This window comes from Amphiprion ocellaris, chromosome 10 (assembly GCF_022539595.1).
Source record: "Amphiprion ocellaris isolate individual 3 ecotype Okinawa chromosome 10, ASM2253959v1, whole genome shotgun sequence".
Classification (NCBI taxonomy): Eukaryota; Metazoa; Chordata; class Actinopteri; family Pomacentridae; genus Amphiprion; species Amphiprion ocellaris.
The window spans coordinates 14073274-14098792 of NC_072775.1; the positions used below are offsets into that span (position 1 = coordinate 14073274).

At 40.9% G+C, this 25519-nt stretch overlaps 1 protein-coding gene across 1 annotated transcript in view; it reads left to right on the forward strand.

Annotated features, from left to right (window-relative positions):
- The window catches only part of LOC111572306 (protein unc-13 homolog A-like), a 35493-nt gene extending 12375 nt beyond the window's left edge, over positions 1 to 23118 (forward strand). The window contains exons 10-42 of the mRNA XM_023275908.3: positions 201 to 1301; positions 1449 to 1551; positions 2805 to 2848; positions 3461 to 3539; positions 4265 to 4270; positions 4369 to 4443; positions 4546 to 4765; positions 5455 to 5682; positions 7702 to 7843; positions 8766 to 8935; positions 9096 to 9211; positions 9691 to 9854; positions 10020 to 10173; positions 10465 to 10533; positions 10851 to 10940; positions 11287 to 11421; positions 11566 to 11693; positions 12392 to 12477; positions 12602 to 12728; positions 12825 to 12921; positions 13958 to 14101; positions 14217 to 14294; positions 14778 to 14855; positions 14939 to 15027; positions 15130 to 15273; positions 15683 to 15806; positions 16402 to 16458; positions 16563 to 16643; positions 17525 to 17672; positions 18203 to 18259; positions 19188 to 19274; positions 19358 to 19514; positions 19600 to 23118. Of these exons, the coding sequence (XP_023131676.2) occupies positions 201 to 1301; positions 1449 to 1551; positions 2805 to 2848; positions 3461 to 3539; positions 4265 to 4270; positions 4369 to 4443; positions 4546 to 4765; positions 5455 to 5682; positions 7702 to 7843; positions 8766 to 8935; positions 9096 to 9211; positions 9691 to 9854; positions 10020 to 10173; positions 10465 to 10533; positions 10851 to 10940; positions 11287 to 11421; positions 11566 to 11693; positions 12392 to 12477; positions 12602 to 12728; positions 12825 to 12921; positions 13958 to 14101; positions 14217 to 14294; positions 14778 to 14855; positions 14939 to 15027; positions 15130 to 15273; positions 15683 to 15806; positions 16402 to 16458; positions 16563 to 16643; positions 17525 to 17672; positions 18203 to 18259; positions 19188 to 19274; positions 19358 to 19514; positions 19600 to 19888 (4867 nt within the window). The 3' untranslated portion in view covers positions 19889 to 23118. The remainder of the gene's footprint in view (positions 1 to 200; positions 1302 to 1448; positions 1552 to 2804; positions 2849 to 3460; positions 3540 to 4264; positions 4271 to 4368; positions 4444 to 4545; positions 4766 to 5454; positions 5683 to 7701; positions 7844 to 8765; positions 8936 to 9095; positions 9212 to 9690; positions 9855 to 10019; positions 10174 to 10464; positions 10534 to 10850; positions 10941 to 11286; positions 11422 to 11565; positions 11694 to 12391; positions 12478 to 12601; positions 12729 to 12824; positions 12922 to 13957; positions 14102 to 14216; positions 14295 to 14777; positions 14856 to 14938; positions 15028 to 15129; positions 15274 to 15682; positions 15807 to 16401; positions 16459 to 16562; positions 16644 to 17524; positions 17673 to 18202; positions 18260 to 19187; positions 19275 to 19357; positions 19515 to 19599) is intronic.
- Positions 23119 to 25519: the final 2401 nt, after the last annotated feature.

Consider the following 25519-nt stretch of genomic DNA (forward strand, 5'->3'; position numbering starts at 1 on the left):
TGCTCTGTAAGCATTTTTCAGAGTGTAGTTCACAAAGGTAAACAATTTACTGTACACATGTGTATATTTTCATTAGTGTATGTACAATAATAAAGCATTTCCATGTTCATTGTATAATTGCAACCCTCTTTATTACCTTTGTACTCGCCTGGGCATGTAGCTACTTCATATTGTAACTCTCTCCTGTCCTCTCCTTCCAGCCCCACTGGGAGCTACGCATCGTCTGCAGAGCTCAGCCGATGCAGCAGTCAGCTTAGTGAGGAAGACTATGGCGGTGAGTACGGAGAGAGGGACCCTTACGACGAGAATGACTCCTACCACTCCTGCCACTCCTCAGTTAGCTACAGTAAAGGTTCTCCAGACTGGGACCCCGATGAGACCCAGGGGGCGTACAGTGATGAGGGCGGTTACAGCAAAGATGGAGGAGAAGAGGCTGCTCTGTACGAGGGGGATGATGGAGGATTGTATGAGGGAGAAGAGGAAGGCCTCTATGAGGACGAGGAGATGATGTATGATGATGAGGATCTGTACAATTTGGATGGGACCCTCAGTGAGGACATGGAGCCTCCATTCACTCCTACTCCTACATCAACTGCCCCCCCAGCACTCGATGCATCTGGCTCTAGACCTCCTCTAGAGAAACAACCGTCCCTGCACCAACAGCAGCCTCCCAGTCAGCCCTCTAACCAAACATCCAACCAGGCTCATCCTCCAGGCATGGCACCTACAGCACAGCCCCCTTCTGGTCAACATGCAGCCCAACCGCCTAAACAACCCCAGCCCCAAACACAACCTCAGCCTCAGCCAGCCCCATCCGCCACTTCTTTCTTCTCAATGGCCAAACCTCTAACAGCTGCAGTTACAGGCCTGGCTTCTACTTTCCTGTCTTCTGTTCCCACTGCCCAGCCTGCCCAGTCTCATCCTCCAGCCTCGGCTGTACCTCCGCAACACCAGTCTGCTACAGCCAACTCTGTCCCTCCATCCCACCCAGCCACCTTGGCTAACTCAGCCACCCAGCCCCCTTCCACTGCCATGGGCCCTTCCTCTCAGCAGCCGCCATCCTCCACATCACCTCAATCCCAACTCAATGATCCTGCCACCACACAGTCAGCTGCTCTTGAGGACCAGGCTCCCCAGTTGGAGGAAGAGCCCTGGCTAGAAGAGGAAAGGATGCTGGAGGATGAGACCAGGACGCCCCCAGATCAGCATGAGGAGAAGATTCCCATGGAGCAGAAAGAGGAGCATTTTGAAGAGAGCAGACCGCTGACGCCAGTAGAGGAAATAGAGATGCCACCTGAGAGGTAGGAGTGAAGGTTGAAAGGAATTCGATCGATGCGCTGAATCAAGGGCAAAAATAAACTGAAAAAGAATCAATAAGTCACAATTGCTGGAAGTGTGTCAGCTGAAAACATTTTTCATAGAAAATCAAAATATGTTTTTTCTTTTAGTCCTCCAGTTGTAGAGGAGCCCAAAGAGCCAGTCGACCCAGCAGTCAGAGCCAAAGAGAACTGGCTCAGACTCTACAACAAGGTCTTAGAGCAGCTTCGGGAGGTAAGTGCACCAATTAATCCCAGTCCCAGTTATGGTTCAAGCCCCACCCGTACTTTAATTTCCAGTCCAGTCCTCCCAGCAGTCCAGTCAAGTCCCAGAGCTGTAGGCCTGATTCAGCTCCACCCTGTAATCTAAAAGATGTACCTGAGTTCAAGAGACTCTAAAAGTGTCTACCAAGTCTTTGAAATATGCATGTGTTGTGCATTATTTATGTGCAGGGGCTGGGTACATACAGTAACTTTCTGAGTTCTATTTTGATCGTGTTTTTTTTTTTCAAGACATCAGAAAACAGGTTTAATGTGTTTCATATTCTATAATTGATATCTTTTGGTAGAATAAAAATACTTGCCAGACAGCAAACGTTTTATTTGAGTTTGGGTGCAGCACCACACCACTGCTTGATAAAACTGCTTGATTTAGTTGGCACATTTAGTTTTGCTTGGTCAATTTTCACTTGCATATTTTATTTACATATTATGTTGCTATTCATTACCTTTGAATTCAGTTGTGCAAAGAATTAATCACTTGCTTCGATGTTTATGTTGATGTGTGTGGCGTTGCGTTTTTGTGCATTTGGCTTCTTTTTCCTTGTCTTTATTTTTTGTTTGTTTGTGCCGACCCACTTTGTTTTCTTTCCAGTTTCATGTCATTGCCATAGTGACACTCACATGCACTTTGCTCGGCCATCATTGGAGCATGCTTACAGGTAGGTACAACCTGAATGGTTGCTTGAGAGAAAGAAGGCGATGCGTCTGGATGAAATCCTCACTGTCTATATACAGGCACCTTCACTTCGTTCATTCATCTTCACAACAATTTGATCTTTTGTGTTGTATCTTACAAGAGCAGTCCTACAGTCTGGTTATCCAGAAACATATTTAAATTTTAAGCTTTTAATTTTTTTTTTGCATAGTTACATAACCTATTTTTGTATTCTGCAGTGAAATGAATAAGTCTAACTCTGAGTATCTGCTTTTTTTGGTTAATAATTGTGCTTACTTACGAAATATATGTATTATAATTTCACCAGCTGTATTTACATATTAACCCATTTTCAACCACTGATACAAAAACACACACATGGGATGGGACCTTAGATGTGAAGAGTCCAATAAAGCAGTTTCATAATCACAAATCTTTCATTCAGTGATGCAGCCTCATTCATACGGTATGTAAAGGCTAGAAAAGTCTGCAGAGATACACATAAGATGTTTTTTTTTTCTTCTTTTGACTTTCCTTCTTTTTCCTCATAGGCTCGAGGAGAGACCTCCAGCTCGCTGTGGTTTGGTAAGGGAGGGTGAGTTTCCTTCAGTATTTTATTTTCTCTTGTATGAAAAATGCTTCTTATCAGTCAGTGTATTAGGTAAGTTATTGCAATATCTCCTGAAATTAAATTAAAATCATCCTTAGACCACTGGGGAAATCTGCTATCGCTGCTTTGGATTGAAAAGGCTCTTTTTTAGCCTGGGAATCCTCTGTTCTATTTCATTCTGGTCCACAGCCTCATCCAGCTTGTGGCATTTGGCCAGTGAGCATTGAACAGCACTGGGCTGCCCTGACTTAGCTGGCAGGTCATTTGTAGATGAGGCAGACCTCAGAGTGGAACTGAAGCTGCATACTGAAGAACTGCTAAGTTAGCCAAACAGAAACCCAGCAATTACACCTGGTGTGTAGAGTGTCGTGCCCACAATTTGAAGCGAGGCAGCTGGAGTAATTGAAGTCACCAGTGAAGTCCTTGAGAAGTCCTTCACTGGTTAAGAAGCAGAAACATCTGAGATAAATATATTGGTTCTTTAAGAGCAAAATATGATTTTATTGTAAGGTATTTTGGTAATAGAAGTGTGTGCTCGAGTATAAATACCGAAGAGTGTGTAAAAAATGTGTAATAATTCATACTTTTCTCATTCAGAATGGGAGGTGCACTCTACAGTATTGACAGCATGCCTGACCTTCGCAAGAGGAAAGCCATTCCTCTTGTCAGAGATCTGGTGAGAAACAACATGAGCTAACACGTAAAATACGCCAATTTCGTGGTGTGCTCTAGAATCATTTTTGTGGAGACATTATAGCTTCCCTGCTATCATCTCTCCTCTCTATCTATCATCTCTTTTTCTGCCTCTGTTGTAGCTAGTTTTTTACACTCTAACATCTACACACAGTTTCACTTCTTCATCTCTGACTTCCCAGCATTCCATTTTTTATTATCAAAAATGAATATACTCATAAATTCTGTCTTTGTTGAATTCTGACTGTTGCTCCTCCTACAGGTTTGCTCATATAACTATGATATTAATGTAATTATAGCAATTAATCAATGTAGCTACACTGTTCTGTTCTGGAGTTTGGGACATACTTGTCAGAATTATTATTATATTTATTTATTAGCAGTATCATTAGCATGTGCGCACACACAGTTTTGTATCCATGACTTCAGAGGGCATTACATTCATTCACAAATTCACACTATTTAAACTTCTTTTCCCAGTAAGGAAAACGCGTTCCCAAAATGTGTCTGAAAACTTAATTATTGCAACTGGACCCGCACACACACACACACACACACACACACACACACACACACACACACACAAATCATAAAGACTTGTACAGCTCAATGTTTGAATTTCCTAAAATAAGTTCTTTCTGTTTTTTTTCACACTTCTGCCTCCTTTAACTCTCCATCCTGTCTTTCTTCATTGCCTGGACTCATTAGGCGATGGTGAGTATTTATTTATTCCTAAAAGAAATCAAATATAACTCCATACTGAGATTCACATGGTAACGTATGAAATTTCCTGTTTGTTTCTTCCTTTTTAGTCTCTGGTGCAAAACTCACGCAAGGCTGGAATCACCTCGGCGATGGCTTCCACCACTCTGGGCAACGAGGAGCTGGTGGGTTTTATCCTCACCGCTCTTTTTCTGTCTTCAGTGTCTTCAAGCATTTTATCACTGCTGGAATCCAACTTTTGTTTCTTTTCTCCCTGGCACTTATAGAAAAGCCACGTTTATAAAAAGACCTTGCAGGCTCTGATCTACCCCATCTCCTCTACTACTCCACACAACTTTGAGGTGTGGACAGCCACCACCCCCACCTACTGCTATGAGTGTGAGGGATTGCTTTGGGGTATCGCACGCCAAGGCATGCGCTGCTCAGAGTGTGGCGTCAAATGCCACGACAAGTGCCAGGATCTCCTCAATGCTGACTGTCTGCAGAGTAAGATCACACACATTTTTTCACGCATGCACATTAGTCTACGCTGTTAAACATCTACCTTTACATAGACACATACACCTGGCCATCCACACAGATTGAAAACTATTTTAGCTCCTCCTCTGTATCCTTCTGCCCGATTGACATCCCATTATTCTTGTCCTCTATCCGCTCTCACATTCTCCTCCCGCTTCCTTTCCAATTTATCTCTTGAGTAATGTGCTGTCATACCCCTGCCTCTTTTTCTCTCTCTCTCTACCCATAGCCTCTGCATCCCTACTGTTTTGTGTAATTCTGCTTCACAAGGGGTGACTTATTCAATCCCCATTCTTTCACTCTGCACAATGCATAATTCATCTGTCTTCTGTGTCCAAAGAGTCAACTAAGATCTTGATGCCAAAAACATGTGTTGATCTTAAACACTCACTCGGCAAACTGCTTTCCCCTTACAAGATCAGTGGTTAAGTGGTTACGTTTCTGCCATTGTATTTGGAGGTTTGGGGTTTGGTCCCTGGCCAAGGAATGTCTTTCAGAATTGATCAGATGCTATCTAACTCGGCACTCAGCTTTAAAGAGATGTATTGCAGGGAAACGGGAGATAAGCCGGTTGGCCTATGGGCCATATTGCCTTGCATATACACTTTCTAACTATTCTTTGTGCATCCCTCATTTCATCTTTTTTTCCTCATCAGGAGCTGCCGAGAAGAGCTCCAAGCATGGAGCGGAGGATCGGACCCAGAACATCATCATGGTCCTGAAGGACCGCATGAAGATCAGAGAGCGGAATAAGCCAGAGATCTTTGAGCTAATCCAGGAAGTATTTGCTCTCGACAAAACAACACATGGAACACAAATGAAACAAATCAAGCAGAGTGTGCTTGATGGGACATCTAAATGGTCAGCGAAGATCAGCATCACAGGTGAAATAAAGTGTTTAGTTTTTTTTTTTTTAAATCAGAATCGAGCATTTAAGGATATAGAGTCACATGCAGATTTAAAAAGTTCACTGAGGCAAGAGTGGGATCTCTTATTTTTGGTTGAATAAATGACACTGACATGCTGTCCATAATTTATGTTTTGGATATAAATGTCATGATACCTTGCAATAGTTCTGTTGTTTTGTTATTATTGACTGAAAAATTAAACAGATTTGATACTCAGTGACATTCAGAAAGTAGTGAGAATCCTTCACTTTTGTAACATTTTGTTGTAATGGAGCCTTACACTGAAATCCCCATCATGACAAATCAAAAACAAAATGTTAGACATTTTTGCAAATGTATTAATGGAAAAAAATAGAAATATCATAATGACATACGATATTCCACAGAAGTTGGGGCACCCCTATGCAATACTTACTCACTTACATGTCAGCTGATTCAAAATTGTATGTCCTCTAAATAATTGTGTTAAACTAACACTTTAGATTACTATTTTAAAAATACACTCTCCCTGGTAGAAACTCGATCACAGCAAAAGTCAGTACACCTTCCATTGCTGAGATTAAAATCTTTTTTCAATGCTTCACATATCCGCTTTTATTTTTGATGACAGATTCAATCCTGCTCTACATGGAGCATACCAGTATTGCATACGTTACTGAGAGTGAGATGCTATTTTTCAGAGAGAGTTTTCCCTATTTCTCTTTTTAAAATACCTATATGGTGTGCTATGGGATTCAACGCAGGTGACTTACTTGCACAGGTCATAGTTTTCAGATTCTTCTTCTTTAGAAACTTGTGTGATTTTGACAGTGTGCTTTGGATCATTACTATGCTGGAATATTCCTATTCTGCCAAGCTTCTGTAGACTGGGAGTCATCTTGTCAGCCAGTATTTTGGTATATCCAACAGTATGTCCCCAACACCTTTTGCACTGATAAGCCTCCATATTATTACACTTCCACCTTTGTGTTTCACTATTGAAACAAAGTTTGGAACAACTTTCCAACAGCTGGCTATGTGGCCAAACTGAGCAATCAGGGGAGAAAGACAAATTAGGTGACCAAGAAAACTGATGGTCACTCTGGCTGAGCTCCACAGATCATGTACGAAGATGGGAGGACCTTCAGAAGGACAGCCATCATCATCTTAAGGAGTCTCAGACTGTGAGAGACAAGATTCTGTAATTGGATGAAACTAAGACTTTACTGTTTTGCTTCGATTCTAAGCATTATGTCTGGAGAAAAAACATGGCAGTGGCACCATCATGCTGTGAGGCTGTTTTTCAGAAGCAGGGACAGAGAGACTGGTCAGCATTGAATGAAAACTGAATTGAGGAAAGTGCATTAATTTCCTTAATGAAAACCTGCTCTAGACTGCTCAGAACCTCAGACTAGGCTGAAGGTAAACCTTTCAACAGGACAATGACCATCAGCACGCAGCCAAGACATCACTGGAGCGACTTAGGGACAACTTTGTGAATATCCTTGAGTGGCCCAGCCAGATCGCTGACTTTAGCCTAATCAAACATCTCTGGAGAGACCTGAAAATGGCTGTCAGCCAGCTGTCCCCATCCAACTTGACAGACTTTGAGAGGATTTACAGAGATGAAGGACAGAATATCCCCAAATCAAGGTGTAATACCCAAGAAGACTTGAGGCAAACCACTGCCAAAGTACTGAGTAAAAGATCTGAAATCAATGTGATATTTCAGTTTTTCATATTTAATAAAATTTGCAAAAAAACACTATCAATCAGTTCCTGCTTTGTCACAATGGGGTATTGAATGTAGACTGATGAGGGAGAAAACCAACTGAAACTATTTTAGAACTAGTGTGTAACATAACAAAATGTGAAAAAAGGAAAGGAATCTGAGTAATTTCTGAATGCGCAGTTATTTAAATGTAAAATAATCTTGACTGGACCGTAAGGGCATCTTTTCAGTCAGCTGTGAAGGTCTTTGTTTAAACTTCTCTCTGTTTCTCATCTCGTGTGCAGTGGTGTGTGCTCAGGGCCTTCAGGCTAAAGACAAAACAGGCTCCAGTGACCCTTATGTAACTGTTCAAGTTGGGAAGACGAAGAAGAGGACCAAAACCATCTATGGCAACCTCAACCCTGTCTGGGAAGAGAACTTCCACTTGTGAGTACACTGGAAAGTTTTTGTGTAACAGTTTCAAATTCTGAAATGTGATTTTATGTCACTATAAAGAAAGCTGTCTACTTTAGGGTTATACCTCGTAAAACTTTCATTCAAACCTCTGAACCCCAAAACCTGCTGGTTGGTTTAAAAGTCACATTGTCCTTAACAATTCTGCAAAAAATACTCCATTTATTAGAACCAGAAAGTGTGAAAACAAAAACAATCGATTTTAACTTTCCAGTCGTCCTTAAAATAAATGTCCATCATATGCCACTCCACTGGAAAACTTTACAAAATTAAAGTGTAAAATCATGATATTTCATAAAAATCACTTTATATGTCTAATTGGAAAATGCGCTACTTGATGCATCATTAAAACTATTACTGATACAGGTACGACCTGCAGTTACATGATAAAAATTCAAGGACTTTTTGGCTGAATTAGGTTGAACTGCAGGCTGTGTTTACATAGAGCAAATAGGAGATGAGTGTAGTGTAAGTCATACAATATCTGTACTATGTAGCCTCACCATTTTTCTCCAGCACTAGTAACACTTGTGGGCACTTGGATAAATGTGGTACATCTTTATTCTACATGTTTTAAATTTTGGTTAAAAAAGAAGATTGTTCATTTTTTCTTTTTTATGATTTATGACATTTTAACTTTGTTATGAAACACAAAAGTTACTTTTGTTAGTTTTTGTACTTGTAGTTGTGGTTGTGCTGTTACTATAGAGGTGTAAAGCTTTGTATTGCAGTAAAAAAAAAAAAAAAAAATGTGAGAGACAAAAAAGTCAAATGTTAATGATCACTAGAAAACCATGCAGTGCTTAGAGTGTGTTTCCCCTTGTTTCCTCCACCATTTGTTCTTCTGCATTATCGTTCTTAATTTCTGATATTTTCCAATAATTTTGGTCTCCAGTGAATGCCACAACTCATCTGACCGCATCAAGGTTCGTGTTTGGGATGAGGATGATGACATCAAGTCTCGAGTGAAACAGAGGTTCAAACGCGAGAGTGATGACTTCCTGGGTCAAACCATCATCGAAGTCCGCACTCTGAGCGGAGAGATGGATGTTTGGTACAATTTGGGTGAGTTCTGTGAGATAAGAAAAAAGGCGAGATGGATGACATAAACAGTCAGTTAACAGCACAAGAAACAGGTGATTGAAGTGTTTTCTGTAAAAAGAAAAGAAAAAAAACAGATTTTCAACAACTAAGGAAACATGAATATCTCACTTTTGTGTGACAGACAAAAGAACAGATAAGTCTGCTGTTTCGGGAGCCATCCGGATGCACATAAGTGTGGAGATCAAAGGAGAGGAGACGGTGGCTCCTTACCACGTCCAGTACACCTGTCTGCATGAGGTCAGTCTGACCGGACATCTGGTGGAAATCCTCCAAATGTCTCTATCATTATTTCTACTCATGCTTTAAATGAAACATTAAATGTGCAAGAACAACCTATTATCCTGATTTATTTTGGCCCAGTCATAATCAATCACTGTGTAAAATACCTTGGGGAAATGTATACTTTGTTGAAAAATTACAGTTGCCAGCAATTGGCCAGTTATGATGGTTCAACAGTTATATTTATTTATAACTAGCTGGAATTATTGTGTCATTTTTGGCATGAATAGACCACAGTGTAACATAAAAGACACATAAAGTCCGATGGAATATTTCACAGTTTGATGTACAGTCCTGATGCATATGTACAATTATATATATATATGTATGACATTTTTGTCTGGCTGATTAGATGCATGTTGCATTACTGCTAGTAAATATAATACCGATAACCTTCAGACACAAAATGCATTTCCCTGTCCTTTGTCTGTGTTCAGCATCTATTCCAGTACACTACCGAGGAGCAAAATAGTGGTGTAGTAAAGATTCCTGATGCCAAAGGAGATGACGCATGGAAGGTGTACTTTGAGGAGACGGCTCAGGAGATTGTGGATGAGTTTGCCATGAGATACGGAGTAGAGTCCATCTACCAGGCCATGACGTCAGTACCTCAACCATTACACTAAATGTTGAATTTAGATCTTTTAGATTTGGACAGAATTGCTTATTCTATACTGGTAGTTAAATTACTATATATTTTATTTACTCATCAGTACTGGGTGTATGATGTACTAACTGTTTTTTCTTTTCTTCTTCTGCTCTACAGCCACTTTGCCTGCTTGTCATCTAAATACATGTGCCCAGGAGTGCCAGCTGTGATGAGCACCCTACTGGCCAACATCAATGCTTACTACGCCCACACCACCCAGTCCTCCAACAATGTTTCTGCCTCGGACAGATTTGCTGCGTCAAACTTTGGCGTGAGTCACCGAGAAACGCTTTGTAATATTTTGCCCCTTTTCCTTGCTTGTAACTACAGCTGGAAAATGCTCTACTTCAGAAGATAATATTGTTCCTAAAAACTCCTTAGAGCTCTTCACTCCTTTGAGGTTGTAGCTGAAAGTCGGTTAATGTGTCCCTTCCTACTTTGCCAAGCTTCCAATCAGCTGAGCCTTGTCCGATCCGCCTGGTGTTTACATAGTCAAATGATAATCTGTGAGGTGTGTTGCTTTTCTGAGTGGTTTGTTCTGTTTTGTGTCTTTTCTCTGTAGAAGGAGAGGTTTGTCAAACTGCTGGATCAGCTGCACAATTCCCTGAGGATTGACTTGTCCATGTATCGGGTACTTACATCTTCTCTCTATTCTAAAAATTGCTGAATAATTTGATCCTAAATTAAATACCGCTTACGTAGTCTCATGAATGATTTTAATTATCCGTTACTTCCTGGTCACATCGGTTAGCGCTATTTTGTGTGTACGTTTCGGGGCACTTGTCATCTGTTTTGGGCATGTGATAAAAATGATCTTACTTTTAAATGAGGATTACTCCTAATCTTTTTTATCTTTATCTCACGAAGGGAGAAGAATGGTTGCTTTTAAGTTAAATTGACCATTTTGAGCTGTTTCTTATAATTTTCTGTTTGTGAATGTGCTTTCAGAATAATTTCCCTGCCAGCAGTCCAGAAAGGCTTCAAGACCTGAAGTCTACAGTTGACCTGCTGACTAGTATCACCTTCTTTAGAATGAAGGTAAGAATAAATGTCTGATGAATACTTCTTTTCTTTTCATCCTCAAACTAAACATGGTACAAATTTGCAGTACATTCTGGAAAGTGGCCCGAGGCACTAATTGAGAATCAGCTTAACATTACCCTATCCTAACTGAAGCTATTAGCATTAGCATGCATGTGTGTGTGTATGTGCGGGTGTTTGTGTGAAGATGTTAATGTACATTGTTGCATTTTGTGCAGTCAGTGAGTTCGTGGTTAAATTCACAGTGAAATAACCTCCTAGTAAGACTCTGTGCGTGTCTGACAGATACTTGGTCCAGAGTTGTTTTCGTTTCAGCCATATGCTGTGTAATGTTTGTGTTCAGGTCCAGGAGCTGCAGAGTCCCCCCAGGGCGAGTCAGGTGGTGAAGGATTGTGTTAAAGCCTGTCTCAACTCCACCTACGAGTACATTTTCAACAACTGCCATGACCTCTACAACAGGGAATATCAGACAGATCCTGTAAGTTTGCTTGTAATAAATGTCTACCAGTGCATTATTCGTACCCTTTAGTACCTCCACGGTGCTCTCAGTGTACTACAACAAAGAAATGTTTGATTGATGCAACTGTTAAGAAATAAATCCACAACATCTTTTACTTTCCAGTCAAAAGCTGTTCCTCCAGATGAGCAGGGTCCCAGCATCAAAAACCTGGACTTCTGGTCGAAACTCATCACCCTCATCGTCTCCATCATAGAGGAGGACAAAAACTCATACACTCCTTGCCTTAATCAGTGAGTGTGTGCTCCTAACATTGGCCTAATTCCTCAAATGTGTCATGCAGAGGCAATGTTTGAAATATCAAGGCGAGTTTAGGAAAGACTTTTTGAGGTAACAACTGTATAGGATTTTCTTTTTTAAAGTAAGACAATAAAATTTGAGGAGGGGAGTGTCAGAGTAATAAGGAAGCAAAAACAGGTTAAACAGTCAAACAAACAGCCTTTGTTTATTTTTAGAGGTGTGTCCTGTCAGTTTTAATCCTTAGGGTGTGCATGCGTACATATTTATGTCTCTATGTTTGTATGTATAATAAACATTCACCTGCACAGCATTAACAGCAGTGTTTTTCTGTATTTTATTTCAGTAGTTGCAGTAAACCCTTTATAGCTGCATATAAACACCAATAGTTGCTGTACAACAACAACGCTGCTGGATGGGGCGTGTTCAGTTTTACAGCATTTAATTTAATATTTATGATAATGGATTTAAATGCACCTATTGGCTTTGCTTTGGGAAGCAATGAGGAAAATAGTATCTTGCTAATTTTACATTTTCTTTGCTGTGTTTTTGTTCCTGTGGCAGCTGAAAACATACAGTGGAAGCACTGCTGCAGTTACTTAAAAATGAGCTTGGGTTATCTTGTTAAATAATACAGTACCATTACTGGATATAGAGCTAGATTTAAAGACGAGTACTGGAATATTTCTTCTAGGTTTCCCCAGGAACTCAATGTGGGCAAGATCAGCGCTGAGGTCATGTGGAACATGTTTGCACAAGATATGAAATATGCCATGGAGGGTAAGTATTTTGTCTGAGTTTTGTTGAGATGGAGTGTTTTCTGAGAATTTTCAACTGCAAATATGGAAACAGAGGGAGTGTAGTGTGGGACTTTCCTCATTTGTTCCTTCTCTTTGATATTCAGAGCATGAGAAGAACCGCCTGTGCAAAAGTGCAGATTATATGAATTTGCACTTCAAGGTTAAGTGGCTCTATAATGAGTACTGCAAGGAGCTGGTCACTTTCCAGAAGCATGTACCTGAATATCCAGCGTGAGTATTGTCTATACAGCTACACACCTTTCCCGATACATTTACATCTATGCCACAAAGACTTATGTTTACACCTTTTCGTTCTTTACTGTGCAGGTGGTTTGAGCCATTTGTCGTCATGTGGTTGGACGAGAATGAGGAAGTGTCCAGAGATTTTCTCCATGGAGCCCTAGAGAGGGACAAAAAAGATGGGGTAACTGTTTTCGTCTGCTGTCTTAACATGAAAACTGCAAAACTATTATTGTATCTTCAGGTGCTGTTACAAGAAAGTTCACACCTGTTGCTTCTTTGCCTCTCTAAGCCCTGTAAAAAAGCAGACATTAAAACCTTCATTACGGCACCCAAACGCTTCTAGTTTTGAGAGGTGCAGTTTCAGCTTTTGAAGGAAAAGTTCATCATTTTGATGACTACAAAAATGTGGAGAAACAAAAGCAGGCAGTTATGTTAGAGTGAAGTTTAACTACAATTCAACAATCAAATTTTGCTGAGACTGCAGTGGAATACATTATAAAAGCTTAAAAGTAATCTACCTGTAGCGTCCCCCCAAAAAATGTATTCATGCATTTCTCATGCAAATTCAGGATGTTCACATCATCTCTCCGACTCAGCACATTCCAGGCTGAGGAGAGCAGATTGAAGGCCTCAAGGCAATCAATAATGAGTCAATACCACCAGCAAGTGGAAAAAAAACTTCACTGTGGAACAGAGCAGATGCTACAAGCGCAAGTCGATGTACACACACGCAGCATCTCACGCTCCCAGTCTCTCTCACGCCGACATACCCACACACACCGAGGAGGTCGATAAAAAGCAGCTGAAGATTCTCCCAGCTCATATGTCAGCGATCCTTTGGGTCCAATTACTGTCGCCTGAGGCTGCTTCTGCTTTCCTATGTCAGCAAAACAGCAGTCCCCAGGCTCGGTCACATACCGCAACACTATTCACTTCTGGGCTAATGGCCAGGCTGTTAATGAGCGCTCTGTTCCCCATCATAACCCTCTCATCGCCTTCATCGTCATGATCCAAAAACTTTCAGAGGAATCACTTAGTTTCATCGTCCCTGATGTGTGGCAGCGCTGTGAACTTCTCCCATAGGTGGCCCTTCAGGGAATCAAAACTCCTTACTTTCAGAATACGTCATGTTCAGGTCACTTTGCTGTAGCATCAGTACCATGAAACACCTTCTTATACATTTCCCTCTGGTCTCACTCTTTCTTCTCATTCTCCAGTTCCAGGTCACGTCAGAGCACGCTTTGTTCTCCTGCTCAGTGGTGGACGTGTTCTCTCAGCTCAACCAGAGCTTTGAAATCATTCGCAAACTCGAGTGTCCCGACCCTCAGATTGTTGGCAACTACATGAAGAGATTCGCCAAGGTGACTTTCATGTCCTGATTCTCTTCCAGAATGTATTTACATTAGCAGTCACTCTAAATAATTTGCTTCTTACTGTAATTCTGTATGTTCCATAATTTATGTGTCTTTCTCGTAGACCATCGGAAATGTTTTGCTGTCTTACGCTGACATTATAGCAAAGGACTTCCCAAATCATGTAAAGAAAGAGAAAGTGGTAAGTGTTCGTGATTTCAATGTAGGGAGTGGATAGACAAGTTTGACATCACGAGGTAGCAGAGGGAATTTTCTGGAATTTAAACTGCATTTTAAGATGTACACAGTTTAGTGTTTGTGTTCCAGTTGATTTATTTGAGCACAATAAACTTATTTTCAATATAATGGCTGTGTCCAGGTTGCAGTGTTCAAAGTGAATTAGTGTTGTGTAATTAGCTGAATGTGGTATAGGCTCTGGGAAAAGTGGGCTGCACTCCCAGAGAGACTGGGAGCCTCCAGAGGAGCAGTAATTACTGAAAACTCCAGCTTCTCCTGCCCTGCATCACCAAGAGTGTTTTTGCCAAAGAAGCAATAAAAAAAGTTTAGAGGACTAACCTTGATTGATTACATTATAAAGCTAGGAGCAGACAGTGAAAAGGGAGAGAAAGTGTGTGAAAGAGACAGAAGTGTGTTTGTGTAATGATTTTTCTCTTTCTCCCCTCAGCCATGTATCATAATCAATAACATCCAGCAGCTCAGAGTTCAGCTGGAGAAGATGTTTGAGGCCATGGGAGGCAAAGATGTGAGTTTCCATAGCTGCAGTTTTTATTATAGTTGTCCTAACATGAAATGGCTGTTTCACTCATCACATCTATCTTCCTCCAGCTCAATGTGGAAGCCAGTGACTTCCTGAAGGAGCTGCAGAACAAACTGAACAACGTCATGGACGACCTCAGCCGCATCTTTGCTGTCAGGTGGGCGTTTCTGTTTGATTTCTGAATGAAACCAGCCACAACCGGGTTCTCCTGCTGATTTCAAAGTCTGTTTTCATGTTGCTCTTTTTTGTGGTTTTATAGTTTCCAGCCGCAGATTGAGGATAATGTGAGGCAAATGGGAGACATCCTCGCCCAGGTCAAAGGTCAGACTGTTCCAGCCAACGGGAGTGTAGTTCAGGAGGCTGACAATGTCCTGCAGCCCATCATGGACTTCCTGGACAGCAAGTTAGTATAGCTGGATATCGAGCGCTGGAGTTGAAGTGACGACTAAAGTTTGCTTCAAAAGCTAAACTTTAATGTTTGGTCATATTATTAGTATTAATTACCCATTTTCTGTCAAGATATATTCTTGATCTAAATGGGAAAATCAGGGAAAATGCAAATTTTACTGAATGTTTTCTGTGCAAATTTTTGAATGACTACTTTTGCAAAGAAAACATCCATTATTTTATTAAATTAAAAGATTTGAAAGAAAAAAGTTAGTTTTTCTCAAACTGGGAAACTAAAAACAAGTTTAGTTGGGATACTAAAACTCATTTAATGGCATTGGCATTAAATAACTTGTGTGTTTGTATGTTGTAAAAATGAACCTACACATCTGTCAGTTGAGAGATTGTTTGTTTCTGTGTTTTAGCTTGTCACTGTTTGCTAAGATCTGTGAGAAGACAGTCCTGAAGAGAGTACTGAAGGAACTGTGGAAACTGGTGATGAACACAATGGAAAAAACAATTGTGCTTCCAACTCTTACTGACCAGACGGTATGTGATACACAAAGACCTTCACTCCTGACATCTCCTCCATTTTCTGCTTCTTCTCTGCTTCTAAAATTCAGTGCTTTTCATTGCTGTTTCATTGCTATGATTTGACATTAACCTGCCTGTCCTGCCATTTCCCTATTCTTGCTCCTGTTCTTCCTTTCTTAGGTTATTGTAAGTATGTGTGTAGCCTTTGTCAGCATGAAGAAACACTTTAAGATCACCCTCTGTAGCCCTTGCCACTTTTCCTTCTCTGTGGGTACATTACATAAAAACCTGATTTAAATGGCAGCACGGTGCACCAGAGGCAACATTACCTTCCCATCAGTCCCTGCAATACTGACTGACTGTACACTAAAGCACTTAAACCTTATTTCTCTCCTTCCTTAAAAATTACTCCCAAGATGTTAATTCTGTTTGTGTAAAAGATTTTTTACTCAAATCGACATTATGGAAGAGCATAAAGTGGTCTAAAATGTGTACTGTTTTCCCCTTCACTCACCTCTCACTTTACAAATCTTCCTCACCTGCACATTTATCAAACACCACTGCTTTTTTCTCTGCACTCTGTGTTCAATTGTCTGTCTCTCTTTGACAGGGCACTCAGATGATCTTCAATGCTGCTAAGGAGCTGGGTCAGCTCTCCAAATTAAAGGTGAGGAAAGTAGACTGCAGCAAAATTCATGACAAATACATTTTTAGCAAAATTTAAACAAGATTTCAACAGCCGCTGATTGTTTTATTTGTTCTGTCCTGCAGGAGCACATGGGCCGAGAGGAGGCCAAAGCTCTGACTCCTAAACAGTGTGCAGTAATAGAGCTGGCACTGGACACTATTAAGGTATGATGTGATTTTTAGTCAACATTACCGTACATAAAGTAACTGCTTGCCCTAACCAGATTGTGTTTAAAAATAATAATAATAATAATTATTTGGGCTCCTTGATGCAGCTGTGAAGCCAACAGTGACTCATACATGATCAATAGTCATGTGACAGAAATTGTGGAACTTTCTAGTTAAACTGCAGGCTGTATTTAGATCTATTTCATTTTATGCAAAATGAATAATCAAAGAAATTCAAATTTTGCTTCCGTAGAGGTGCAGGATTTTATATTGTAGTGAAGAATGAGCCAATAGAAGCAGGAAAAAAAACACTAAAGCCCACAAACTGCTTGGGGTTTAAGGTTTAGCACCAGAAATGAAGTGCTCACAGCACACTGTCTTTGGAACAATTTGATGGTTAACTTTGTGTGACTGAAAAGTAACTGCAATTGATGATAGAATTAGCAAAACTATGGAGTCAAAACTAGGATAAAGTGTGTTGATTTGCTGAAGTACAAAAATATAAAACAGAAATATTCTTTCACATTCTCAATTAAAACATCATGACTATAAACCACATAAACATCACCAGGCTCTGCAGAGTTTGCACGTGCAATTTGGGTAGTATTTTTGATTAACTGTTCAGCCCTATTGCTGGATAGCTTTGTTTTGTTTTAATTTTCAATTGTATTGATACCACATTTGCTGTATACTGTTGTAGCTGCTAGGTTGTTGTCAGTTTGTGCAGTTTTAAAGGTGTTTGAAACCAGCCTCAAACAATCCTGCTTCATGCGTCACATGCTGACAGCCTTGTTTCGCTGCTCACACTGCATACTGCACTTAACACTCACTGTCTGTCTGTTTTCTGTGTGTTTGTTTGTGTCATATTTGTTACACAGCAATACTTTCATGCGGGTGGAGTGGGCCTGAAGAAAACGTTCTTAGAAAAGAGTCCGGATCTGCAGTCTCTGCGCTATGCCTTGTCGCTGTACACGCAGGCTACAGACAAGCTCATCAGGAAGTTTGTCCTCTCACAGAACGCTCAGGGTACGACTTCAAACGGTCACAATGCACGCACACACACGCGCGCGCACACACACACACACACACGCGCGCACACACACACACAAACACACGCACGCACACACGCACTCTCAGACTGTCACAAGGTAGGTTCAAGCAATTTCACACAAAAATGCTTTCAGCTACTCTCAAAGAGCTCCACTGCTTATTCTTTCTGTTACTATGGCTTATGGAATTAAATGGGATTATGGGATTAAAGAGAATAACTTGCTTACAGTACAGAGAATGTTTAATTCATTGCTTCAGTGAGTTACAGTAGCCATACTATGCAAAATACAGTTTCCATTTGCTGATTTTAGTTATGTACAGTATCTAACTTTAACGGTCTGCAGATAGATTTCAGATCTGCGGAGTTTTGTTTTTTAACGTCTTTTTCAAGGATACCGTTGTTGTCAATGAATTGAGTCTGCAGTGTTAAAATATGCTTCCAAGATGTACTAACTAATGTCCTCTTTGCCATCTTTTAATGCAAATTTTCTTCTGTCTCCACTCAGTCCATGGAGGGAAAGGGGTCAGGTACACGGCAAATGAAGACACACCACCAGAGAAAGGTACATGTCAGCAGTGTTGTGTAGAATGTTCACATCCCCCGAGGCCGACTGACAGCACCAAGCTTGTGCTCAGACATCTTTGTGATCAAACTGTCACGGACCAAATACAACCGGGACAGTGAGCAATTTTAGCCTTTGGCACACCTCAGAGCTCCCTCTGCTCCGTCTTTTTCTTTGTTTGAGCTCATTTGGAAGAGCTCAGTAAAGAAATAAAGTATGACAATGTCAGGCAGACAACAAGCGACATCTGATAAAGATAAGATAAAGTTCTTTATTTCCCCCCACTCCAGGGGAAATTTACATTGTTACAGCAGCTTTATTTACAATATATACAAGGGTGGCAAAATTTTTTAACAGAAAAAATAAAAATAAAAATAAAGTTTAAAAGTGCAAAGATGTGCAGTGCAAGAATGTGAAACAACATACCAGCTGAGAGATTAGCATACACATGCCAGTGACATGAGAGGAGGATGTGCAAGACGTGATAATTTACGTCATGCACATCTTCTGTTAGCTTATTAAAAGCCCCATTTCTTGAGAAACTTCTGTTGCAGTTTGAATACTTTCAATTTCAGCATTTTTTCTTTAAGTTCGGTGTTTCCTGTAAAGAATTACCAGCTACCTGTATTACAGTTGGCCATTGTCTGAGCATCACCACTGGCACTAAATCTGCTGTTCCGAGCCAAGTCCTGCTCATCTGATTATCACAGAGGACCTGTGTGTGTGTTTGTGTGTCTGTAGCATCTGCAAGTTTAAACTTAGTTCACAATCTGCTGATGCATCCCAAATCTTCAAGTCATATATCTCTGCTTTGCTACTTTGGGGACTGCAACAGCACTATTTATAGCCGTGGAAAGAATAAAATGGGCTCACAGCAAACACACAAACACAGGTGGTGATCAAACACTTACTGAGTGTGTCTTTACAGCATCCGGAGTGGATGCAGTCGGCGACGTAGTTATGAATGTGGATATTTTGCCTCAGCCTAATGGAGAACACAAGATCAGCGTCAAAGGTAAAAAGCAGAGCAGAGTACACTGTTGTCTCATCTGTCTTCTGCTTTTCGTCTTTGCTCATCAAACCTTCTTCTCTGTCTAGTGGTGGCAGCTATTGACCTCAAATGGAAAGCACAGGGCTTCAGGCCTTTCGTGGAAGTCTACATCATTGGGCCTCACCTCAGTGACAAGAAGAGGAAGTTTGCCACCAAGTCCAAGAACAACACCTGGTCACCAAAGTTCAGTGAAAGCTTCCAGTAGTGAGTATCCACTTAATCTGATTTTCTGATGTTGGTATTCAATCTAATAGACAACAACGTAATGATGTTTTCTGTCTCGTTTCAGCTCGCTGGGCACTGAGGTTGGTCCAGAGAGCTACGAGCTGCAGGTGTGTGTGAAGGACTACTGCTTTGCCAGGGAGGACCGTACAGTGGGAATGGCCGTGCTGCAGGTGAAGGACATAGCCAGCAAGGGCAGCGTCACCTGCTGGCTGCCGCTGGGAAGACGCGTCCACATGGACGAGACGGGCCTGACGGTGCTGCGCATCCTCTCCCAGCGCAACAACGACGACGTGGCAAAAGAGTTCGTCAAGCTCAAGTCGGACCAGCGGTCGGCCGAAGAAGGTCGCAGCTGAGAGAGGAGGACGGCAGGAAACACGTGTGCACAAAAACACCAGAGACATACCTGATAGACATAGTGTTATGCACACATAGTACACTCACCTACATAGATAGACAACCATGTGCAATGCACAAGCACACACTTAAAAATGCTCTATTGTACATACATCTGCATACATTATGCAACATTTACATTGCAATGTTATCAATGCAACATGGAGGAATATGTTTATAAAAAAACCTTCTTTAATTTGGAATCTTTCAACAGCTGCCCCACTCACAACTCTCAGTTCGGCCCCATATTAGCACCTCACTCACTCTTTCCTATAACACGTCACACCTTTTCTATATTGTACATTTAGATGTACCGCAGAACAACCACAGACCCATGTGAATAGTTTGAGAACGACCACTTTGCACTTTTGCTTCTCTGCATCTTCAGGAGAGCAGTCCTTGCCTAGCTGTGCTCTGTCCGTGCGTCCTTTTGTCCGCTTGCCTGCCTGACTGTGTGTCGTTCTTCCAGTCCGTCCGTCACCCCTCCACCCTTGTCGGTTGCTCTGCGTAGTCTTCCCACGGTGTGGTGTGTTGTGTAAGTTGGAGTTCAGACACATATCTAAGATCAGCTGTTCCTTTTGCCCCAAAAATCACAAAATGATATAGAAAACACACACAATACTGACCTTAGATCAGTGTCCAGGGGCAGCATCACTGCTAGTCTGTCCTGTAATGTACAAACGTCCTGCATGTTGACCCCAGGAACACTGTGATTCACTTTGCTGTTACCATGGCAACCATTCCCCTCCCACGCAAAAGATGGGTGCCTCCAATATTTTATCTGTGTGAGCATGGTGCATTTAACCCTGGTACAATAAGGTTTTATGAATATGACCTGACTAACCTTCTGTCTCGTGGAGAAGACGCGCCGGCAGTAGATCAAAGCTGAGCCTGGTGTGTGATGTGTTTGTAGAGGCAACAGCCGTGGCCACAGTGTGCATTTTTCAAACATTTCTTGCTTCACATCGCAACAAACGGAGCAATACCCCAGCGTCTTACACCCCTAGAGTGCACATTAACTCCAAAAAGGGCTACAGGATCAGTGGACTGGGATGTCACTTTACGCACTAATACATGCTCTCCACGCTTCTGTTGGCAAACTGACCACGAGGTCCCCCCACCCACATCCACATCCACCTGCTCGGTCAGAAAAACACACCACACGCTACGATTCAGAAAGTCTATCATGAGTGACTCTGTGGAGGAACTGGAAATAAATCCTCACGAAGTCTGAAAGGACACACGAAGCTCGGTGGGTCGCCTGCACGTGTCTCAACCCATCTATTTAAGGCAATAGCGGTTTGTTTGTGTGTTCTCTGAACCTTGTGGACAAACCCTCTGTGAACACTGCTGTGTCTTTTGTTGATGTGTGTGTGCATGTGTGAGGGTGTGTGTGTGTGTGTGTTGGGCTGATTGTCACTACTGCAAAATGGGCTCTGAGATTGTGAGCAATACATTGAACCTACACACCCAAAAATGTATGCGCTGTCGATACAACTACAGGAGCACCGGCTGCACTATCCACACGTAGGAGGAATGGGAAACTTATGATCACATTTTTTTGTAAAGATATTTTATTTATGGACTCATAAAATTCCCATTCCCTGTGGAAGTGTTGCAACCTTTTTCTCGTGTATTTTGGACAAGAGAGGAAAGTGTTTTGTCGTTGGAATTACTATTTGCCTTTAGTAGGACCAAATTTGCACGAACCAGAGCTCATGTTTGTTTTTATTTCCTCAAAGAATGAAGCCATCAGAGTCACCGCCAAGCATTTAAGGTGTTCATGTATCCGTTTCAGTCATGTGCGTTGATTAACCCCTTTACCTCTCGCTTGGAAAAAGGTGAGCGAGCACTCACAGTCTTAGTCCAGCTCGTCTTGTAGTCTCTTTGTGAATCTAAATGATGTCAGTGAGAGCGAGTAAACGCTGCAGGAAGCTTTCCTGTCGCTGCGTGGAGCGACATCACTGCTGGACTGTCACATGTTGTCTTTACTTAATCCTGCTGAACGCTACCAAAAACACATCTTCTGAATGTTCTTTATCCTCTCAGCAGGGCCTTCTTTCAAAGGGATAGTCGCATCCAGAACCATGACTAGCTTGGGGAGACCGACTCATGCCTTTTGATTTAGGCCACCAAATTTCACTTGAGACATTAAAATAAACGGATCATGCTTGAGTTTTGAGCGAACTGGCCTCGTTGCCAAATCTTTGGCAACATTTAAAGGAGAACTCCACTGATTCTACACATCAAAGTTGGTTTACAGATCTTTGGGAGTGCTGAAAAAAACCTTGCAGATGGAACAGTTTGAGATGTGGTTCCTCTGTAGCTTCAGGCTGCAATAACTACACAAATCTCAGGCTGGATTGTTGCATTGTGGGTAATGTAGGCAGCAAGGATAAATAATGTGTGCAATAAAAAAACAGACAAAATTCTCTGGCTCTGCTGCATCTGCTTTGATGTGGCTTTACTTCTACCCATCCATTAGAAGTTTAATAACAAGTGTGATACTTAATCAGCGGAGTGCTCCTTTAACACAGTTACACAACGTTGTGTGTTGTTGTTAGTGCTCAAGACAAAACTGTCAGATTGTAGCTGGAAAAAGCAACAAAAAGTAACCGATCATCCAGTTTTGGGCTCGTTGGCTGCCTGCTTCATGTATGTACGTGCACATACGGACGCCACTGCACACATGCACACACGCCCACACACACATCTACACACACCGACCTCTGCTCAAGCACAAAAGGGTACATGTAAGACGTGAGACACACATGTAAGACACACATGCATGCATGCACGCCGACACAACTCCGTGGAGACCAATGATGCCCACCTTGTGAATAGAATCAACTACAAATGCATGATGGGAAACTTTATTGTGCCAGCACGTGTCTCTTTGATGTTACTTGACTTTTGTTTTTCTTTTTTGACTCGTTTTTACTTTCTACAGCTACGTAATAATTCATCAATGTTCTTTTTGTTTTTCAAAAACGGCTTGTGAATACGTCATCTGTAACCAATATGAATGTAGTGTGAACACAGAACTCGCATGAGAGAATTATTTTCTACTAAGGATGTTTCTAATTTTTTTCTTATCATTATTGATTGTTCTTTAATGAGGATGAAGTGGAACTGGAATGCAGCCTGATTGTGATCTGCTTCCTATTAAAAGGACATTCATGTCACGACCTACATGTCTTACTGAGAATCACATTACTGCAGTTTGATTTGTATTTGGGAATGTCTTTTTATTCTGCAATTATATCTGAAAAAACGTGCAACCTGATTGAAGTGTCTAATATATGAGTCTATAAAAGCAGCCGGTTAAGAACAAGATTAAATCTTAAAAGCGTCTCAACAGATGCTACGGTCTCACAGATGGAGACAGAATATTGACACAAACCTTCAACTGAAACAATCGACTTCCACCTCAGTGAACACTCTGTCTGTTTTCTGTGACCTCTGACCTCTGTAGAGGGGGAAGGCTTCACACTCGACCTCTCCACACAAACTCGTTCTCTTTCTGGACAGTCGAGACCAAAAAAAAAAAAGTATTCTTAAAGTCCCTCTCCAATCATTGATTTAACCCATAAAAACTCATCTCTGTGTATCCAACTTGTATATTTAGATGTTTTGATGAAGATAATCCTGTCCTTGCTTAAAATGGCTTAGATGTACCTCTTCCTTTAAAATATGGAGGTCTATGGAGTCCCTCCTCTTTCTCCAACTTCTCATACCAGCTCTCCTACAATTCTGCTCAAACACCGTAAGACAGAGGTGTCAAACTCATTTTAGTTCAGGGGCCACATTCAGCTCAATTTGATTTTAAGTGGGCCACACTAGTAAAATCAGAGCAGACTAATCAAAATCTTTCCTTTGTTTTAGTGCAAAAAAGTATGTTCTGAAAATGTTCACATTGAATTATAATGAATTATCTTTTTGCAAAACATTATGAACAACCTGAAATGCCGAGACGCAAAGCAACAACAAAATGGACAAATGACACAAAACAACAAATAAAGCGGTACACAAAATGCCAAAAATAAGACAAGAAACGAGACAAAATAATAAAATGACAAAAACAAGACAAAAAAATGACAAAAGCGAGAAACAAAACAAAAAGAAGACAAAAAACACAAGCAAGACAAAAGGGAAACACAAAATGACAAAAACATGACACAAAAAAAACCAGAAACACGACAAAATACTACAAAAATGAGACAAAGCGACAAAAAATGGAAAAACGACACAAGCGAGACAAAAATCAAAACACAAAATGATGAAAATAAGACCAAAAACACAAAAGGAAATACAAAGCAACAAAAATAAGAAAACGACAAAACAGACAAAAACAGGCAAAAAACAACAAAAAAAAGAAACAAAATTACAAAAACGAGACAAAAAACAAGCGAGACTAAAGGGAAACAAAAGTCAGACAAAAAAAGACAAAAAAACAACAAAAACAAGACAAAATATTACAAAAATGAGACAAAAAGCGACACATGAACAATCTTGTATTTTACTTTATGATCAAAACAACTTGTCATGGTCTAGAAATTATTTTAAATTTATAATTTTACTCATTTATAATCTGCAGTTAATGTCTTCTCTGTAATTTTTACACTTGACATCGTCCCACGGCCGGATTGGACCCTCTGGAGGGCGGCTTTTGGCCCATGGGCCACATGTTTGACACCCCTGTTGTAGATCCGTGTATATTTTGGCAATTGGATTTTCCGTTCTGAAACGGGTATTGAAAAACAAAAAACAAGTGGGTATTTGATTTTCGTTTTAAAATACAAAAATTAAAATTGAAATACAAGGCGTTTTTCCTTTTTATGATCAAAAAGGGATATACGAAATTTTAAAAATGCTTTGATTTTCATTTTATATTTAGAATAACAAAAAAGTAAAATCAGTAAGAGACAGAAACGAAAAAAGGTCAGTTTTTTTCATTTTCGGAGACCGGAAGTGGTCATCAGGAAGTGTGGAGCCAAACAGAGTACGGTGCATTGACTGTACATACATTTTTTTTCGTGAGTTTTCATGGTCAAAATGAGAGATCAGGTGGCCGATCTTAAAATAAATCAATATTTATTTTTTTTTATAGAGCGTTAAAGTTTTGCGAAGCCAGGGGGCGGGACTACTTGATTGACAGTCCGGTCTGGAATGATTGACAGGTCCTATGGAGGAGGCAGCAGAGACTCTGCTCTCCTCGTTTGGATTGATTCTGTTATAATAAGTGTTGGTTTATTTGTCGGTGGAGCAGCAGAACATTTTCCACAGACAGTTTTTCTGCCCGTTGGCTTGTGTTAACCAGTTTTCTGCCTTCGGCTGATTCTACCAGCAGACACTGAAAGGACTAGGGTTGCCACCCGTCCCTTAAAATACGGAATCGTCCATTATTTGACAATTTATTGTTGCGTCCCGTATTGAATCAATACGGGACGCAAATTGTTCCGTATTTTCATAAATGCTCCATACACGTCTGTCACACACTCATCAAAACTGTCTAATGAACAAAATAAAACACAGGAAATATTAAGGGCAGCCAATTTCTTCCACGCAGGACCTACGTAGCGAGGACCCGC